The 16,368-nt window shown below is 41.4% G+C and overlaps 1 protein-coding gene across 5 annotated transcripts in view; it reads right to left on the bottom strand.

Annotated features, from left to right (window-relative positions):
- Window positions 1–16,368, bottom strand: part of MCOLN2 (mucolipin TRP cation channel 2) — a 63,872-nt gene that overhangs the window by 34,341 nt on the left and 13,163 nt on the right. For all 5 annotated transcript variants that reach the window (XM_082410341.1, XM_082410338.1, XM_082410339.1 and 2 more), the window contains exons 2-4: window positions 13,259–13,418; window positions 6,305–6,478; window positions 4,387–4,540 (exon numbers count right to left, since the gene is read on the bottom strand). In XM_082410341.1, coding sequence (XP_082266467.1) covers window positions 4,387–4,540; window positions 6,305–6,478; window positions 13,259–13,411 — 481 coding nt within the window. In that variant the 5' untranslated portion in view covers window positions 13,412–13,418. The remainder of the gene's footprint in view (window positions 1–4,386; window positions 4,541–6,304; window positions 6,479–13,258; window positions 13,419–16,368) is intronic.

Below are 16,368 nucleotides of genomic sequence, written 5' to 3'. Positions count from 1 at the left end.
GGAGGCAGGACCAGGGAAGCGGGGGCTTGGAGAGGCAGGCGGGTGGCCCGTCCTACAGGGACTTGCGGGTTTTATTCTAAAAAGATGGGAAGCCACTTGTGGGTTTTAGGCCAGGGAATGAGATGTCCCAACTTAGCCAATTTTTTAAAAAATATTCTGCTTGCTGAGGGGCAGGGCAGGGGTTGGAGACCAGTCCAAGCAAGAGTGGCAGCGGCTTGGACTACAGAGGTGGCAATGGAAATGGAGAAACCAACACATTCAAGTTTGGGGCTTGAGCAACTGGGAATATGATGGCATGATGTGAAAATGTTGGTTTCGTTTTCTGAGATGGGCAAGAGTAGAAAGAAACAGGTTGAGCCAGGGGTGGGGGGTAGGGGAGGCTTGAAATGTTCTGTTTTGGGCACAGCAGGTTTGAAGTCCCTATTAGAGTCACAGCGGGGGTTGTCACGTGGCCTGTCAAGCAGCCGGCTGAATGGAGGAGGAGCCTGGAACTCAGGGAGGAACTGAGCTCAGAGAGGCGAATTTGGGTGCAGAGGGAGGCGACTTCGCAGAGCTGAAAGGGGTGGGCCCTGGTGCTTCGGGAAGCCTTTGGCCGTGGCCTCGCCTCTGCAGCCCCGGGCTGACGGGAAGCCTGCTGGAGGTGCTGTGTGCGGAGGCTTGCAGATGTGTGGCCGTGTGAGCGTGTGTTCTGCTCTGGCCCGTTTCTCCAGGAGGTATCAGCAGCTGGGGCACCGGGGCTCGGCCACGGAGGGCCCTGGTGACGGCCGTCAGGATCCAGGTGAGAAAGAAGGGAGAGGCAAGCGCCCGAACCGCTTTTGTAAGGGAGTGATACTGAGGGACAGGGGTGCCCAAGCTGGTACAGGGGGCACTGAAGGCCGATGGTGATGGACAGTATAAAATGTGTGAAGCTGGTAAAAGAGAGGTCTGTGCGAAGTCAAAGACCTTCAGCTGCGGAGTACTGAGCCGGCGCTTCCCAAGCTTAATGTGCGTGTATGTCATTCAGGGATCTCGTTAAGATGCAGATATGGATTCTGCAGGGCTAGGGGGGCCTGGAGATTCTGCATGTCTCACAAGCTCCTGGGTGATGCCCATGGTACCAGGTTTAGAGTAGCAAAGACCCACGGTCACTAAATCACTGAATGACCTTGGCCTAGTCACCAAGCTTGACTGAACATCAGTTTCCTCAACTGTAAAGTGAAGGCCAAACTGAGGCTATTTAAGGCCCTTCTACCTTTAACATTCTTATTCTAAAGTAAAGGAAAAGGAAAAAATAATATTTAAATTAAACTTATCTGGGTAAATGACTGTATTCTGAAAGAAGGAGGAATGTGTTAAAAATCTGTGTGCCAGATACTGTCCGAGGCCTTTTTCTCCTGTATTTCATTCATTCTAAGACATTAATTCACTTCGCTGTACAGTATACACTAACACAATCTGGTAAAGCAACTATATGTCAATAACAATTTTTTTAAAAATGAAAAAAGACATTAATTTTTTTCACCTTCAAATGTTTATAAAACAGATGAGTTTTTTTAAAAATTGATGACGGATTCAGAGAAATGACAGCACATGTTAGTTAATGTTACACTATCTGTAGAATTTGCCTTATAAAAGTGTATTTGATTATTCGGATGCTGTAATTGTAACAGGAGAACAACGCTTTAGCTGCATACACATTCAGAGCTCTCTGGAGTCTGCCACACCTCATGCTACAGTCATTGCTAACGAGGCCACCGAGCACCTGGTGGCAGCAAAACCTAAGAACTGAGATTTTTTTTTTTTTAAAGAATGGCAGAAGCCCTGAGTAAAACATCAAACCTCAAGCAGAACAAACTAATATTGGAGTAGCAGCGTCAGCACTCAAATGAATCTCATTTACAAGGCAGAACACTCCAGCAAACGAAATAACAACCCTCTCAGAGACAAAGGGAGGGTGGATTCAACATGTTCTTAAAATGACAGGTAAAATGATGAAATGGTCATAATGCTTCATGCTAAGAATATGTGGAAAGGAGAAGATAAGAAATTCAAAATCTGCATTATAGAAAGTAAAACACTGTATTAGAATGATATCCATCTAAATGTTGTAAAAAAAAATTTTTTTTAACAGGATTCGTTACAGTACCCCCAGTGAAGCTGAACTGTAAAGCTATAGGTCTAGAGGCAGGGACAGAGGGATATGCCCTCAGCATGAATTAGGAGAAACCCTTAGCTTGAACTGTACAATCAGTCATGCAGCTAAACATAAACCCACCAGGAAAGCAGCACACAGGCAGATATCTGCACTGAGCACACTGAAGGATGCTTCTCTTAATCATAAAGATACTGCAAAATTCATACATAGGTAATCTAGAACAGCTTCTGCTAATTCACCTATTTAAACTATAATGCCACACCAATGAAGTCAAACTCAATCCCTATTTATACCGTCCGCAGGCTTCCTCCAATATGTCCAAGACAAGAAACTCTAAAATCCAGTATCAAGCATTTTTAAGATTATTTTTTACACCTTTTGAATAGATACATCAAAAAGTTCTCTTTGATAAGTTATATTTAATTTAATAAGACAAAAAATATAATTAGCTTGCTTCAACAGTCTCTCTTAAAGTCAAATTAATTGTCAACTTCTCTCCATTTGGTTAAAAATATTCCATATGATGGAAAGGAAATGACCAAGGACACCACTGTCCAATGGTCAGGGAATAAATCCTGCTTTCTGCTCTGTCTCGCCTAGCCACTGATACTGACTTTGGCCACATTTCTTTAATCAATTTTCCAAGAAAAATCAGTTGAGGGAAACAACAAATGAATCACTGGAAAATAGTCATATGATTCATCCAATTAAGGCTCACATTTTTAAGAGGACAAGTGACCATGGCTCATTAGGAGCGTAGGGTCACTGCACAAGCTTTCAGCTCCACCTCTCAGGACTCCCAGTTACAGGAACTGCCCACGGCGGGGAGCACGGCTGACAGCTCAGGAGAAAGATGCAGGGTGAAACTGGATCAGCCCCTGCAGATTGACTACCACACACATCTCAGGATAGCAGAGCCTGCAGGGCAATAAGATAAGGGACATTTCAAGGCTGCTGGCCACAGAACCAAGCTACTGATGGGTCTCTGGAAGCAACCTGGGGACCCTGACAGTGCTGGCTTATGGGCTGTTTCTTTTAGAGTCAAGAGGGTAGGACACATTTACTCATGAAAGGATTCTAAACAGGTAGCCTGTGGAAAAAGAATTAGAACCTTTGACAGGGATGTTCTTCTATTGTATTACCAAGGCACCTTAAAATTGGGTTATAGGAAATATGGTCAAATGAACTCTGGAGCTCTCTTTTTTTTTTTTTTTTTTTATAAAGTGCTATTTAAATTTATTTATTTATTTTTGGCTGTGTTGGGTCTTCGTTTCTGTGCTAGGGCTTTCTCTAGTTGCAGCAAGAGGGGGGCCACTCCTCATCGCGGTGCGCGGGCCTCTCACTATCGCGGCCTCTATTGTTGAGGAGCACAGGCTCCAGACGCGCAGGCTCAGTAGTTGTGGCTCACGGGCCTAGTTGCTCCGCGGCATGTGGGATCTTCCCAGACCAGGGCTCGAACCCATGTCCCCCGCATTGGCAGGCAGACTCTCAACCGCTGCGCCACCAGAGAAGCCCTGGAGCTCTCTTTTTAATAAAACCACTCCAAATTTACACTGCTACTAGGACCCCGATTTCTGACCTGTTAGCTACTTGAGGAGCCATGACTGATTAATCTCTGCAACCCCAGTTCATAAAACAGGGAGTGCTTTAGGCGTGATAACTGTACACCAAAGGTTTGCTGAATGAAAGACAAAACCTCCAGAGCCTCAAGTCAAATACTTTGCACTTATATATGGTATGCTTTTAAATTCTTAACAGAATGTCACAAAACAATTCTGCTTGATTAGATGTTAACTTTTTGCCAAACAATCTCCAAACAGAGAAAATGAGTTATTAATCACAATTCACCTTTGAAGAGCATTAATATATTTAACAAATGATAAAAGCAAGAGTACCAAGCATTTTAACTCACATTATTTCATTTAACAAATACAGACTCATTTTTTTACAAAAAGCCTAATCACCCCCTCATGGAGGGAAAAAATTAAACAAACAGGAAACACCTGTGCATTTACCCCAAAAACCAACGATCTTGAGTTGCACCAAAGAGATCCACAAATGTTCCTGGTCCTGTCACAGCAGACCCATAGTTTCCTGAGCCAAAGCCCTTTGCAGGCAAATGTTAAAGCCTCAGACAGGTCAGCCGTCACAAAAGCAAAGTTGTTTCATTTGGGCTGCCAGCGCACGAGGGTGTTTTTTGCTCTTACCCCAGAAGATGATAAAGATATGGAATGAAATTATCACTGTATTACCTATTTCAATGTCGCTGTCAATATTTAGCGTCTCATTAGAAGGAAACATGGTCCCTTTCTTGTAATGCTGCTTACAGACTTTTAATCCAATTCTGTTGTCTTCATTTTCTCCATAACCAAGGGTCCCAAGAGATAAATTCCTTAGCTGATGAAACTATTAAAAATAGTTAAATAAAGACACTTATGAGCTTAACAAGTTTCATCAGAAGTTACAGCACATGGAATATACTTCTAACTATTTTTTATTGTTTGTCTCATATCCCTCAGTAGAACTCCCCAATGTAAAACACCACAAGGTAATTTTCTTGGCTTGAGCAGAAACACACGGCGTCACAGAACTCGAAACTAAAGTGCAGCCATAGGCTCCCACCTACTCAGAGCCAAAGTCAAGGTCCTGCCTATCTCTCTGAACTCCCAGCCCACTACTGGCCACTGGCTCCACCCCCACCCCCCCACCCCCACCTCCAAAGCCACACTGACCTCCAGGCAGTTCTGGAGTTCTCTAGGCACACTCCTGCCTGGGGCCTTTGCTGTTCCCTCTGCCTAGAAGCCCAGGTATCTATCTGCAAGGTTCACTTCTTCAGACCTTGACTCAAATATTACCGCCTCCATGAGGCCTTTCCTTACCACCCAAAGAAAACTGCAAACATCCATCTCCAGTGCACAGGCACCACCAGGCAGTCCAGGCTCCTCCCCTGCTGTATTCCAGTTATCATTTTCAACATACCTCTGAGGACCCAAGCCATCCACGCCCACCGCTTACATTAACACAGCTTTACCATCTGCCTATCTGTACTACCAGGGCTTTACTGGCCCCTATCTTCATTAATATGAATTTATTATTCCAGGACACTTTTGCCCAGGAACATAAAAATTGCAAATAACTGTATTGTTTACTTCAGGAATATCCCCAAACCTCATTTAAATAGATGATCATTTTGAAGATGTAGTCTAATAACTCCCAAGACTCTCTGAACATCCCCCGCCAAAACCCGCCTCTTGTTATGCCCACCAATCCTAAACTATTATATGATGATCTTTACTCAATTCTTATCCAGCTCCCCTCACATTGAAAGACCTGCCTTAAACCAGACTTCAAAATCTATACCCGGACTTTGCACTCTACAGCCTATGGAGAATGGTCAAGGGACCATCTCTGCCACCACTGTTAGCAGTGAGCTCAGTCTTGCTTCTCAACATGCGTTTTTTTGTTTGTTTGTTTGTTTTGGTGGTGTTTTCAAGGAGTCAGCATTCTGTACTATATTTTTCACTTCTTTTCATTTGTCTGGCTCTCCCCTCTAGAATTAAGCTCTATAAGGACAGGGGTTTTGTCTGTTTGATTCATGCTATATCCCCAATGTCTAGAACAGTACCTGGTACATACTAGGTACCCAAATATTTACTGAATGAGTAAATGAATGAATGAATGAATAAGAAAGTATAAGAATTTCTCTCCTTTAAATATTTTCTTCAGGCCTACCAATCTGGTTTCTCAATACTACCTAGACACAAATATTATCATATCTTACTCCATATTCTTAAGGTTCAGCTAGGCTTATTAATGCTAAGACATCAAAATGGAGATGCTAGAATCTTAGATTTGGTCTCTCATTCATCAAACCTTCTGAGATTATAAGCCTATTTTTAGCTATCTGGCTATTTGATCTGCGGTAATCTCCCACTAGCAGTGGGTGGGAAGGCATAAATACAAACATAAATCTTAAAGAAAAACTTAAAATAGGCAAAATCTGTTGTGTGGAAATGTAGCCACAGAAAAAGCAATAAACTTTTTTGGCAGACTATGCAAAACTTAAATCAGAATATGTTAATATATGTATAATTTTTTTCTTTGCTAAGACAACAAGGTCAAAGATCAACATCTTCTCAAAGTATAGGTAAGTCACAACAAAATACTTGCCTGACTAATAGCAAAATAGATGCTCTCATAGGTGTCCTCTTGAGTATATACACTGCAACTGTATTCATCTTCATCTACACCGGAATATCCTTTCAAAAACAAGTGCTTAAAAGCAACAGTGTTTTCTTCTTTGAAAGCAACCACCAGCTGGTTACTTAAACCAAAACGAACAAGCTAGGAAAGAAAATCAAACAGAAGTATATGAATTTTACCATTTACCAGGGGAGGCAAATGCCTTCTTATTATCCTGAATCCTCACCTATAAACATCAGCCAGAAAAATCTCACTGCTTTGGTTTTTACTAATCATATCAATGTCAAAATACAGGAATTCTTTCCCCCCCAGAAATAACCTCATCAAGCTAAATCAGCAATTCAAAATAGCATAGAATTAGAAGAGATGACCACTCCCAATGACTAACAACCTTACTGGCCTTTAATGATGGAGAATGAGAAGAGGAAGGAGGAATCCAAATCAGTTAAGTCTGAATCCATTTTTCTTCTTCTTTTTTTTAGAGTTTTGCTATTTTTTTCTTTTCAAGAAATTTTTTATTGAAATATAGTTGATTTACAATGTTGCGATAGCTTCAGATGTATGGCAAAGTGATTCAATTATATATATATATATATATATATATATATTCTTTTTTATATTCTCTTCCATTATGGGTTATTACAAGATATTGAGTACAGTTCCCTGTGCTATACAATAGGTCCTGGTTGGTTATCTAATTTGAATCTATTTTTCTTATACTTGCATTTCAAATTTATTGTTTTCAAAACTGATGGACATTTGAGCCTTGAACAATGCAGGGGTTAATCCAAGTGTAATTTATAGTCCGCCCTGCGAATTCGAGGATTCAACCAACCATGGATCGTGGATTGTGTAGCACTGTAGTATTTACTACTGAAATACATCCTCGTATAAGTGAACCTGTGTGGTTCCAACCTGCTATGTTCAAGGGTCAACTGTGCTTAGTAAACCACTAATTCACGTGCTTGACTACTATTGGACGGTTAAATCTAAATGATTTCACATTTAGAAATTGTAAGTATTTTAAAAAATCATAACAATGCTTTGCACATGGCTTTTGAAGAACGTTTCTGAAAAGTGGCCTGTATGATACTTCCTCCAGCTAAGAGGTAATTGTCGTCAAAGGAATTCAATTCCTCTAGCTCTGCAAGAACTCGTATGAGATTTACACCTAAGAGTTCCTGTCTCCAAGATCTACAGCATCAAAGCACCACAAAGGATAACAGGGGTCGCTCCACCTCCATGATGTCGACCCAGACATTGTCACCAAGCACCCACCTTCTTGTGATAAAACTCCTACTTATTCCCCCTTATACTGTATCACAGTACAGGGTTAGATGCCGAGGGCTGTCTTCACCAGGAGTGAATGTATTCTTTCTGCCCTTAAGTTTGCTTCTTGGAATCCAACAAGTAGGGAAAATTAGCAGGCACTAAATGTTTACCCCCAAAACCCAGGAAATTACACACACAAACAGCCTCTCTCTCCACTCACACTCAAACGCACGCTCTGTCACGTACTCTTTCGCACTCACTCTCACACACCCTCTCTCACACGTGTGCCCTGCTGCTCTCGCTCTCTCTCCTTCTCACATCAACACACATACAGACACACACATGCCACGGCAGAAGTCAAACCTTTATAAACCCTGTCCCACACACCCTTCCCCATCTACCCACTTTATCTCCTCATCTACTTGATAAGATAATGAGAGTCCAGAAAACTTAACATAAACCTTCACCATGCTAAGTCACCAAATCAATTTGGGACTCTGCTATCATGTGTGAAACCAGCAAGTTCAACAAGATGACCTTGACATTTGTGTTACCTGCTGTCACTCCATGGTTCAACTACCAGACCTTTCAGATGAAACAAATGTTAATTTGCACATGCAAACTTACATAATTTTTTTAGTGATTTGTATTTTTTTTAAATTTATTTAATTTATTTTTATTTTTGGCTGGGTTGGGTCTTCGTTGCTGCATGCGGGCTTTCTCTAGTTGCGGCGAGTGGGGGATACTATTCGTTGTGGTGTACAGGCTTCTCATTGCAATGGCTTCTCTGTTGCGGAGCACAGGCTCTAGAGCACAGGCTCAGTAGTTGTGGCTCACGGGCTTAGTTGCTCTGCAGCATGTGAGATCTTCCCAGACCAGGGATCGAACCCTTGTTCCCTGCACTGGCAGGCGGATTCTTAACCACTGCGCCACCAGGGAAGTCCCTGTATTTTTTATCTTTTAAATTTTGCCTGACTTTTTAAAAAGGCTAAATAATTAAAAATAGTTACCACTTTTCAGCAATTATCACACTCCAGGCACTGTACTAACTGCTTTACATGCACTATCTCTCACTTACTAACACAACAATCTTATGAAAATGTTAATACTGTTAACCCCACTTTACATATGTGGAAACTGAGATTTAGTCTCATTACACTGCCCAAGACACCTAACTAGAATGAAAGCCAGGCCTAAATCCAAAGTCATTTTTATTTATTATGTTACAGGAGTTCCATCTGCTGAAAAATCTGACTTTAGGACTCCTGTTAAAGAATTTAGGTGCTAGCTCTCCAGACCTGCAACTATTGTTCGAGAATGTACATAGATGACACTCTTAGCATCTGAGCCTCACCAGATCACGTTCCTCAAATACCAAGTCAAAGGATTGAGCCATTGCTTAACCCAGCTATTCTAAGGAAACTATCAGATAAGAAGTCCCACAACATCCAACCTGTGCTGAAAGCTAAGCAACCAAAGGCTAAAGATTCTTTCAAGCATGTGATGTCTATCAATGGTGCCTGTAGGAACTGCCAGAAAAGGAAAGGTCACGTTGCTTTTCAAAAGCTAAAAAAGTAAACCAGGGAAACAATACACACGTGATTGTTTGGGGGTTTTATAAAATACTGACATACAAATGAAAAAAAAACTGGTACACATGCATGAATCAAGTTCTTCAATCGAAGTTTACTGAGTGCTTATTCTGTGCCAAGCGGGGATACAAAGTGGGCAAGGTCGACACTGCACAGTGCTGAATAACAGCTCTTATGTCCTGAGTGCCAGGCACTGTGCCTAAAATTTATAACTTTTATTTCTCACTTAATTTCCCAATACCCTCTGAGGGAGATATTACACTGGACTCCACAAGGACAGGGATGTTTTTTTCTTTTTTCCCCACTACTATGCATTCAGGAACTGGAATAGTGGCCATCACAATGTCAGAGTCAAATACCGAATCTGTCCATCCCATTTTATACACCTGCAACCTGAAGTCAGATACTTTATCCAGGTTGAAACAGAAAAGAAAAGTGTGAGATCGGGGATCCAAACCAGGTTTGTTTGACTCACCTGTTAGTTCTCTTGACCACATGGCCTACAACCTCTCAAACTGAAATGCTGCCAACTTAACTCTAGAAGTGGGGAATATTAGAGCCACTCTTCCCATGCTCCTAGCTAAGCTAAAGAAACCCAAAAAGTGAATGGGGAGTGAATAACTTGACCAAGACAGCAGCATTCAATTTGCTGCTATTTTAAGCTACCACCTTATTTAGACTCAAAGCTCATTACCTCAATTTTGGGAATGAGAGAACATGGAGGTATAATCTCTGCTTGGAACTACCTCCATCTGGCATCAAGAACAGGAAATGTTCTCCATCCTGTTGTTCACAGAACAAGCAAAGATCAACATGTATGGCCCCGAATCAGGTCAGGGGTAGGATTTTCCAAGCATCTCTCAGTAGAGAAGAGAAACCCTGGAGGGGGAGATCATGAGGTCCCCTTCCTGCGATGGCAGGACGAAACACCCCCTACAGAGCAAGAGTGAAGAGATGATGGAGGATTGGTCAAATAATTTCATTTTTTAAAAGGGGCTGGCAGAAAAGTGCATTCTAGCCCCACTAACCAGATCTTAAGATTTGCTGAGGTTATAAGACAGAAAAATAATTACACATTAAGTGCAGCCTGGCAAAGACTGTGAATTTAAGACCTGATTATGAAATCAATGGAGGAGAAAATATTCTGTACCAGGTAAAAACAAGATACCACTCTAATAATATACAAAGAATATGGGAGAGAAAGAGCAGATCTAGCAAAAGAATGTAGACAGCTCTCTCAAGATTATAAAATACTGCAGAATGCAGGATAGGAATGTCTAAAAAAAATAGTTTCCTTCCCATCAACCGCGATAAAACAGAACCCATCCCATTAGACTTGAGGATGGAGTGCTAAAAGAGACAGAAAAAGAGGAGGAGGGAAAAGTGGGATTTGAAGGAAAAAAAGATATTTGAGAAATCTGTTCCAATTACATATCACCCAAGTAGCAAAACTTATTAGAATGACCCTACAGGGGAACACAAGTTTAATCCACCACAATTTTGTTAGGGGAGGCCGGGTACAGTTACACCAAAAAGTAAACGATCGATTCCCAGAAATATTCTATTAAAAGTGAAATCAGTGATGTGGCCAGCAAGGGGTACTAGTGAACCAAGAAAAACCACGCGTTGAGTGATCAGGCAAGGCTGGCAGGGGAGGTGGACTTCGAATAGCACCTGCAGGATGAGGGAGAAAAAGAATCCCTCTGGACTTGGAGAAACAGCAGGGCAGGGATGAGAATCACTGGGCGGGGCCGTCTGTCTGGGATGTGGGGAGGAAACAGGAGATGAAAACCTGCTGGAAAGGCACGTTGAAGGAGACTGTGGAAATCTGTGAATTTCAGGCCACAGAGTCAAAATTTTGTTCTGTGGGAAATAGGGCTCTACAGAAGTTTCTGAGCAGGAGAGAGACAATAAAAGCATTCTAAGAAAAATTAATCTGACATGTATTGAATGGACTGGTGCATATGGAGCTAAAAAAGGTAGGCCTAAGATGAATTCCAGAAGCAGCCTAGCTAACTTATGTGTATTCCTCGAGTGCAAACTCTGAAGATCAACATCTGGAAAGAAACAGCATTTGAATAAGAGTGCAGACTCTAGAGCCAGACTGCCTGCCGGAGCTCAAATCCCGGCTCTGCCACTTACTGGCTGAATGGCCATAGGCAAATTACTCAGCTCTTTTTGGTTCAGTTTCCTCTTCCATACAAAGGGGGTAAAAACTGAACCTACCTCATGGGTTCCAGTGAGGATGGAATGAGCTAACACACATAAAGCACTTACTGTGCCTGGCACATGGAACGGCTAGGCTACGTGTGAGCTGTCAGCAGTGGTAAGACATTCACAGCTTACACTCCCAAGACAATGCAGAGCATACGAGGTGCTTCATACACATTTTTAATTAACTAAACAATGTAAGACTTTGTGCTAGAGAGAAGATAGTGAATATGGCAAAACATAAAGAGATACAGTTTTGAAGGAAGACTCCATGGGATTTAGTAGCTATCAGGACAAAAAAGGTAAGTCAAAGAGGGTGATGATATTTTATGCCTAGGTAAGTTACAATTTTAGTAACATTAATAGATCAAAAACTTGAAATGACAGCTGGTTTGGCAAGAGAAGTAATTGGGGAAAAATTAAAATTAACCAAATAGCAAAAGGGGACATTATTTCTCCTTCTTCCAAACAATACTAGCAATGCACCTACTTTATAGGTAGGTTGCCAAAGTTAAAACTTCAAAACCAAGAATTAAAATGAAAAAAATTTTCAAAGAAAATAGCTAAGCATATACATTTAACACTGGCCCTGCCTCTCATCGTTGTTTCTTTGGAAGTAACTTGTTTACCCTAAAACGTGATGAGTTGGTACAGCACGTCATGCAGTGACAAGACCTCTTTCTGAACACAGGATAAAGATGCAACTTCAGTCATGGCAGGAGCCGCCTCTCTCATTTCTAAAACTATATGGAAGTGATTTTTAGAAAGGTATTTACTTTTGTGTTCCAGAAATCACATCTTTACAAACAGTTTTTACACTGATGACAGAATGATTATTTTCCCATGGAGCCTAATATCCCAAATTAGTACTGCTTTTAAAAGGACGCGTGTTTCAAATGTAGTTACCTACAGAGAAGCCTCCCTAAAACTGGTTCAGTAGCACAGGCCCCAAAACCAGATGACAACTGATAATAAAGTGCTTAACAATATGAATTTAAACAAAAGGTCCCAGTGTAGTCTTTAGACACTCCTGATAGTGCCTGGGAAAGGGGACGGGGCATAGGTAAGGTGGGGGAGTGTTTACTTAAGCACTTAGCTACTGATGAAAAGAAAACTTAGCATTCCATAAATCGAAAATCAAAACAGTCCAAAATGCAGATTTCCAAAGTGTATTTATATAAGACATATTTAAATAAAGATGAAAGATTTCAAGAACACAGATCACTTTGGACTGGGCAGCCTTCACGAGCCCTGTACCTCATTCAGATATAGAAACCCTACCCCTCCCCTTCAGATCTAGTATTATCTATATTTACAGAACCTGTGAGAGATGACCTCAGAGTCCCTTATTAAAACAAAGTCGGCATCTAAACTGAACTTCGACCTACCACCTGCCCTCCAGAATCAATATAATTTTACAGGTTTATGAACATGAGCGTGGCCTTTTCGGGACAAAAGTCAAGTGGCAGAACATGGGAAAACAGTTTCATCTTGGGGTAAGAAAAAGAGCAAATAGAGGCTTCCCTGGTGGCGCAGTGGTTGAGAGTCTGCCTGCCAATGCAGGGGACACGGGTTCGAGCCCTGGTCTGGGAAGATCCCACATGCTGCGGAGCGGCTGGGCCCATGAGCCACAATTACTGAGCCTGCGCGTCTGGAGCCTGTGCTCTGCAACAAGAGAGGCCGCAATAGTGAGAGGCCTGCGCACCGCGATGAAGAGTGGCCCCCCCCGCTTGCCACAACTGGAGAAAGCCCTCGCACAGAAACGAAGACCCAACACAGCCATAAATAAATAAAATTAAAAAAAAAAAAAAAGAAAAAGAACAAATGAACTGATAATATAATTCACCTGTGTGGTGACCATGACTATCTTCAAAATCTGCAAACCCATTTTCCACGGAATCTGTTGTCTGGCTCGGAATTTTTCACAAGGGTTCATGAAGTAAAACTTCAGGTCTTCTCTCAGACATTCTTCTTTCACCTCAGAATCAAGATGAGCCATTGCACCTCTGCCAAAGAAGATTAATTTTTAAATACACAAAAGACCCTGTCCATCAGAAAGCCCTAATACTTTCCATTCACATGCTTTACCCATTCTTACAAGCAAAACTCTCTCCAGCCAGTGAAGTCCTTTTCACTTTAGAAATCTGAAAATGATTCAGGACCTTCTATCACCTGCCTTTACATATAGCTACCCATCTTGTTCCAAGTGGCCATTATCAAAATTATAAAAATAGGATTTTATTTGCAAGACCTGTCAATTCCTACATCCTAACAGATAGCATTCACCTGTCACTGGAGTATTAACAAAAACTAGGTGGGTTACTTTTGTGATATGCTAGGTGTGAAATCACAGAAATTTAGTACAGACTAATGGAATTAAATTGTTACGGAAATAGAGAATCTCTGTTCTATAACTCTCTGTTCTATAATCCTTGAAAGAAGGATTATGTCTCTTTTTTTTTTTGCATGATATATCAGTGATTATAAGATCCCAAATTATAAATATCTTTAAAGTTAAAATAGCATCTCTCTATTTATGCCCAATCATATAATTGTGTCACCCTATATATTAGCAAAATTTTGCTTTTACTATTTCAAGGACTCTGGACTCAGAAATGGGCACATGCCTCAAGCTAGGCCAAAAAGAAACAATGAAATGTGGTCACAAGACTGTAATTATAACCAATGGAAGAGATGTGGTCTTTCCACTAAGTAGTCCCCAAAATGGGGTGTGCAAAACAATCCACTGGGAGAATAGAAAATATTAGTACTTCTATTTTATTCTTTATCTTAAAAACAAGCAAACAGAAAAATGAGCTCTGCTAATAATATAACATATAAAATAAGAGTAGTATATAGTAGCATATAATTTATAAATAATATATACACATTGGGGATATGTGCTTAACTTTTATTGTTGAATGCATAATCAGCAAAGTTTGGGGATCACAGACTTAAAGCATAGGCTGAGTCTAGAATTCCTGGAAGTCATCTCACCATCTCGCCTGGAAGCCAGCATAGGAGAGCTTGCCAAAGAGTGGAGCTAACACAGAAGAACAGTTGAGATTGCCTAATGACAATGTTTGAGTTCCTGGAGCTAGCTGTGCCTGAAGCCATGATTCCAAGACTTTCAAGTTGAGCCAATAAACACTCTTTGGACCTTAAGCCTGTTTAAGTTTGATTTCTGTTTCTTGCAACAGGAAGTATCTTGATGGTAAGTTTAATGAATAAACTCTATTAAGTTTAGCCGACCATTCAAGTTAATCATTTCTTGGAAAGTTGTTATAATTGGGGGTCATTCTTAGGGATCTTTTCACCTAAAATATCTTAATGACATTTTTATATTGACTTATGACCTATGTTATTTAGCTTGACTAACAAATTTAAAAGAAGCTCAAAAAAAAAAAAACAAGAGAGACTATATTAAGGCTTATTTTAAGACTTTTTAAGGCTTATACTCAGTTGTTAATGATTTTCTGTTTTTAAGTTAATATTTAGACCTACTATTTCCAGAATTAGTAGGCCAGGTTATTTTGCTGGAAAGAAGAAGGGAGGGAAGGAAGGAGGTAGGGAGGGAGGGAGAGGGAAAGGAAGGGAAGGACACATACTGAGAAATGATGGTCACAACCCAGCCCTTTGAGCCTCTTGCCTGGGTGAGCCAGGGAATGTTAAACTGTGAGCTTGCTTCGTTCAAGGGGCTCCAGACTGGAATTGCCCTCGTCTCCTGGCAAACACATGCAGACCTCTCCAGACGCTCATCCTAGGACTTGGGGAGCTCTAACAAATAACTTGTAAAACACGTTGACTAACAGGTACTAATACATACCAGGCCCATGAAGAAACCAAGTAGCATGAAGCAGTCAACTTAAGAAACAGCAGAAACAGGGCCAAGCATATCAGAATCAGACGCAGATTAGAAAACAACCACGCTTACCATATTTAAAGACATAGAGGTAAAAATATCTATAAGAAAACCTTGGGAAAAACAAAAAAAAATGAAAAATCAATGACCAAAATGAGTCTCATTTCAAAAGAAAAGGAAGACTTTTTAAATGTGTTTGCCCTGCAGCTGCTACAGTTACCTCCTGATTCGATCTAACCAACTTACTGAACACTTACTGTGCTGAGCGATTTTGCTGCGTGCTCGGGACACAAAGCTGAATAGATGCTCAGCATCCAGTAGGAGAGACAGACTTGTGAGTGCAAATTCACAAGTTATCAAATAGCTCAGTGGCTGCTGTACCGTAAGTATACAAAGTATTATGGAGGCAGGGGTCTGCCTCTGGGGAGACAGGTTCAGAGCCAGAGGGGGAATCCCGTAACATGTCCTAATACATGGAGTGGCAGGTGCTACGGAGCACTTGATGAAGAGCATTGATCAAGGGAGGCATTTCCAGGAAGAAGGTGGCGTCTTAACTGTGCCGAAGAGCCACATCCTCCAATACGAACCTTCAGACCCCTGAGAACAGGCCTGTGGAAGCCTCGCGGGCATGTCTGAGCGAGACCGAATCCAGCGTCAACCACCATCACCTCAGTGGATCTGTGTTGCTAATGTATTCATCCTGATGATTCACAATGTCTTTTCATTTAGTAAAATAAAAAGGGCATCTGAAAAGTTGTGATAGAACCCTGAGAACAAAGGCATGGAAACTCCTCCCCCGAACATACCCTCGGCCTCTAGCGTGAGAAACACTGTACTGAAGAAAGAGGAAGTTGTTTCCTGGAAAACAGTGGCGTGAAACACAGGGTAGTAGGTCAAGTGCTTGGTGAATGCCTTGTGAGCCAAGCTCTGACAGAGACATTTTCCTGCCTTCCAGGAGCTCCGTCCAGTGGAAGGGAGAGATGTGAAGAGATAAAAGTATAATAAAATGTGTCAAGTGATATAACTGAAGTATGCATTGAGGGCCCTGGAACAAAGAGAAGGGAATTGATGCAGCCCAATTGCTCCAAGAGGCT

This window comes from Balaenoptera physalus (assembly GCF_965194825.1).
Source record: "Balaenoptera physalus genome assembly, chromosome: 1".
In the NCBI taxonomy this organism is placed as follows: Eukaryota; Metazoa; Chordata; class Mammalia; order Artiodactyla; family Balaenopteridae; genus Balaenoptera; species Balaenoptera physalus.
Note: the sequence above shows the minus strand (reverse complement) of the source record. Positions and strands in the feature narration are given on the sequence as shown.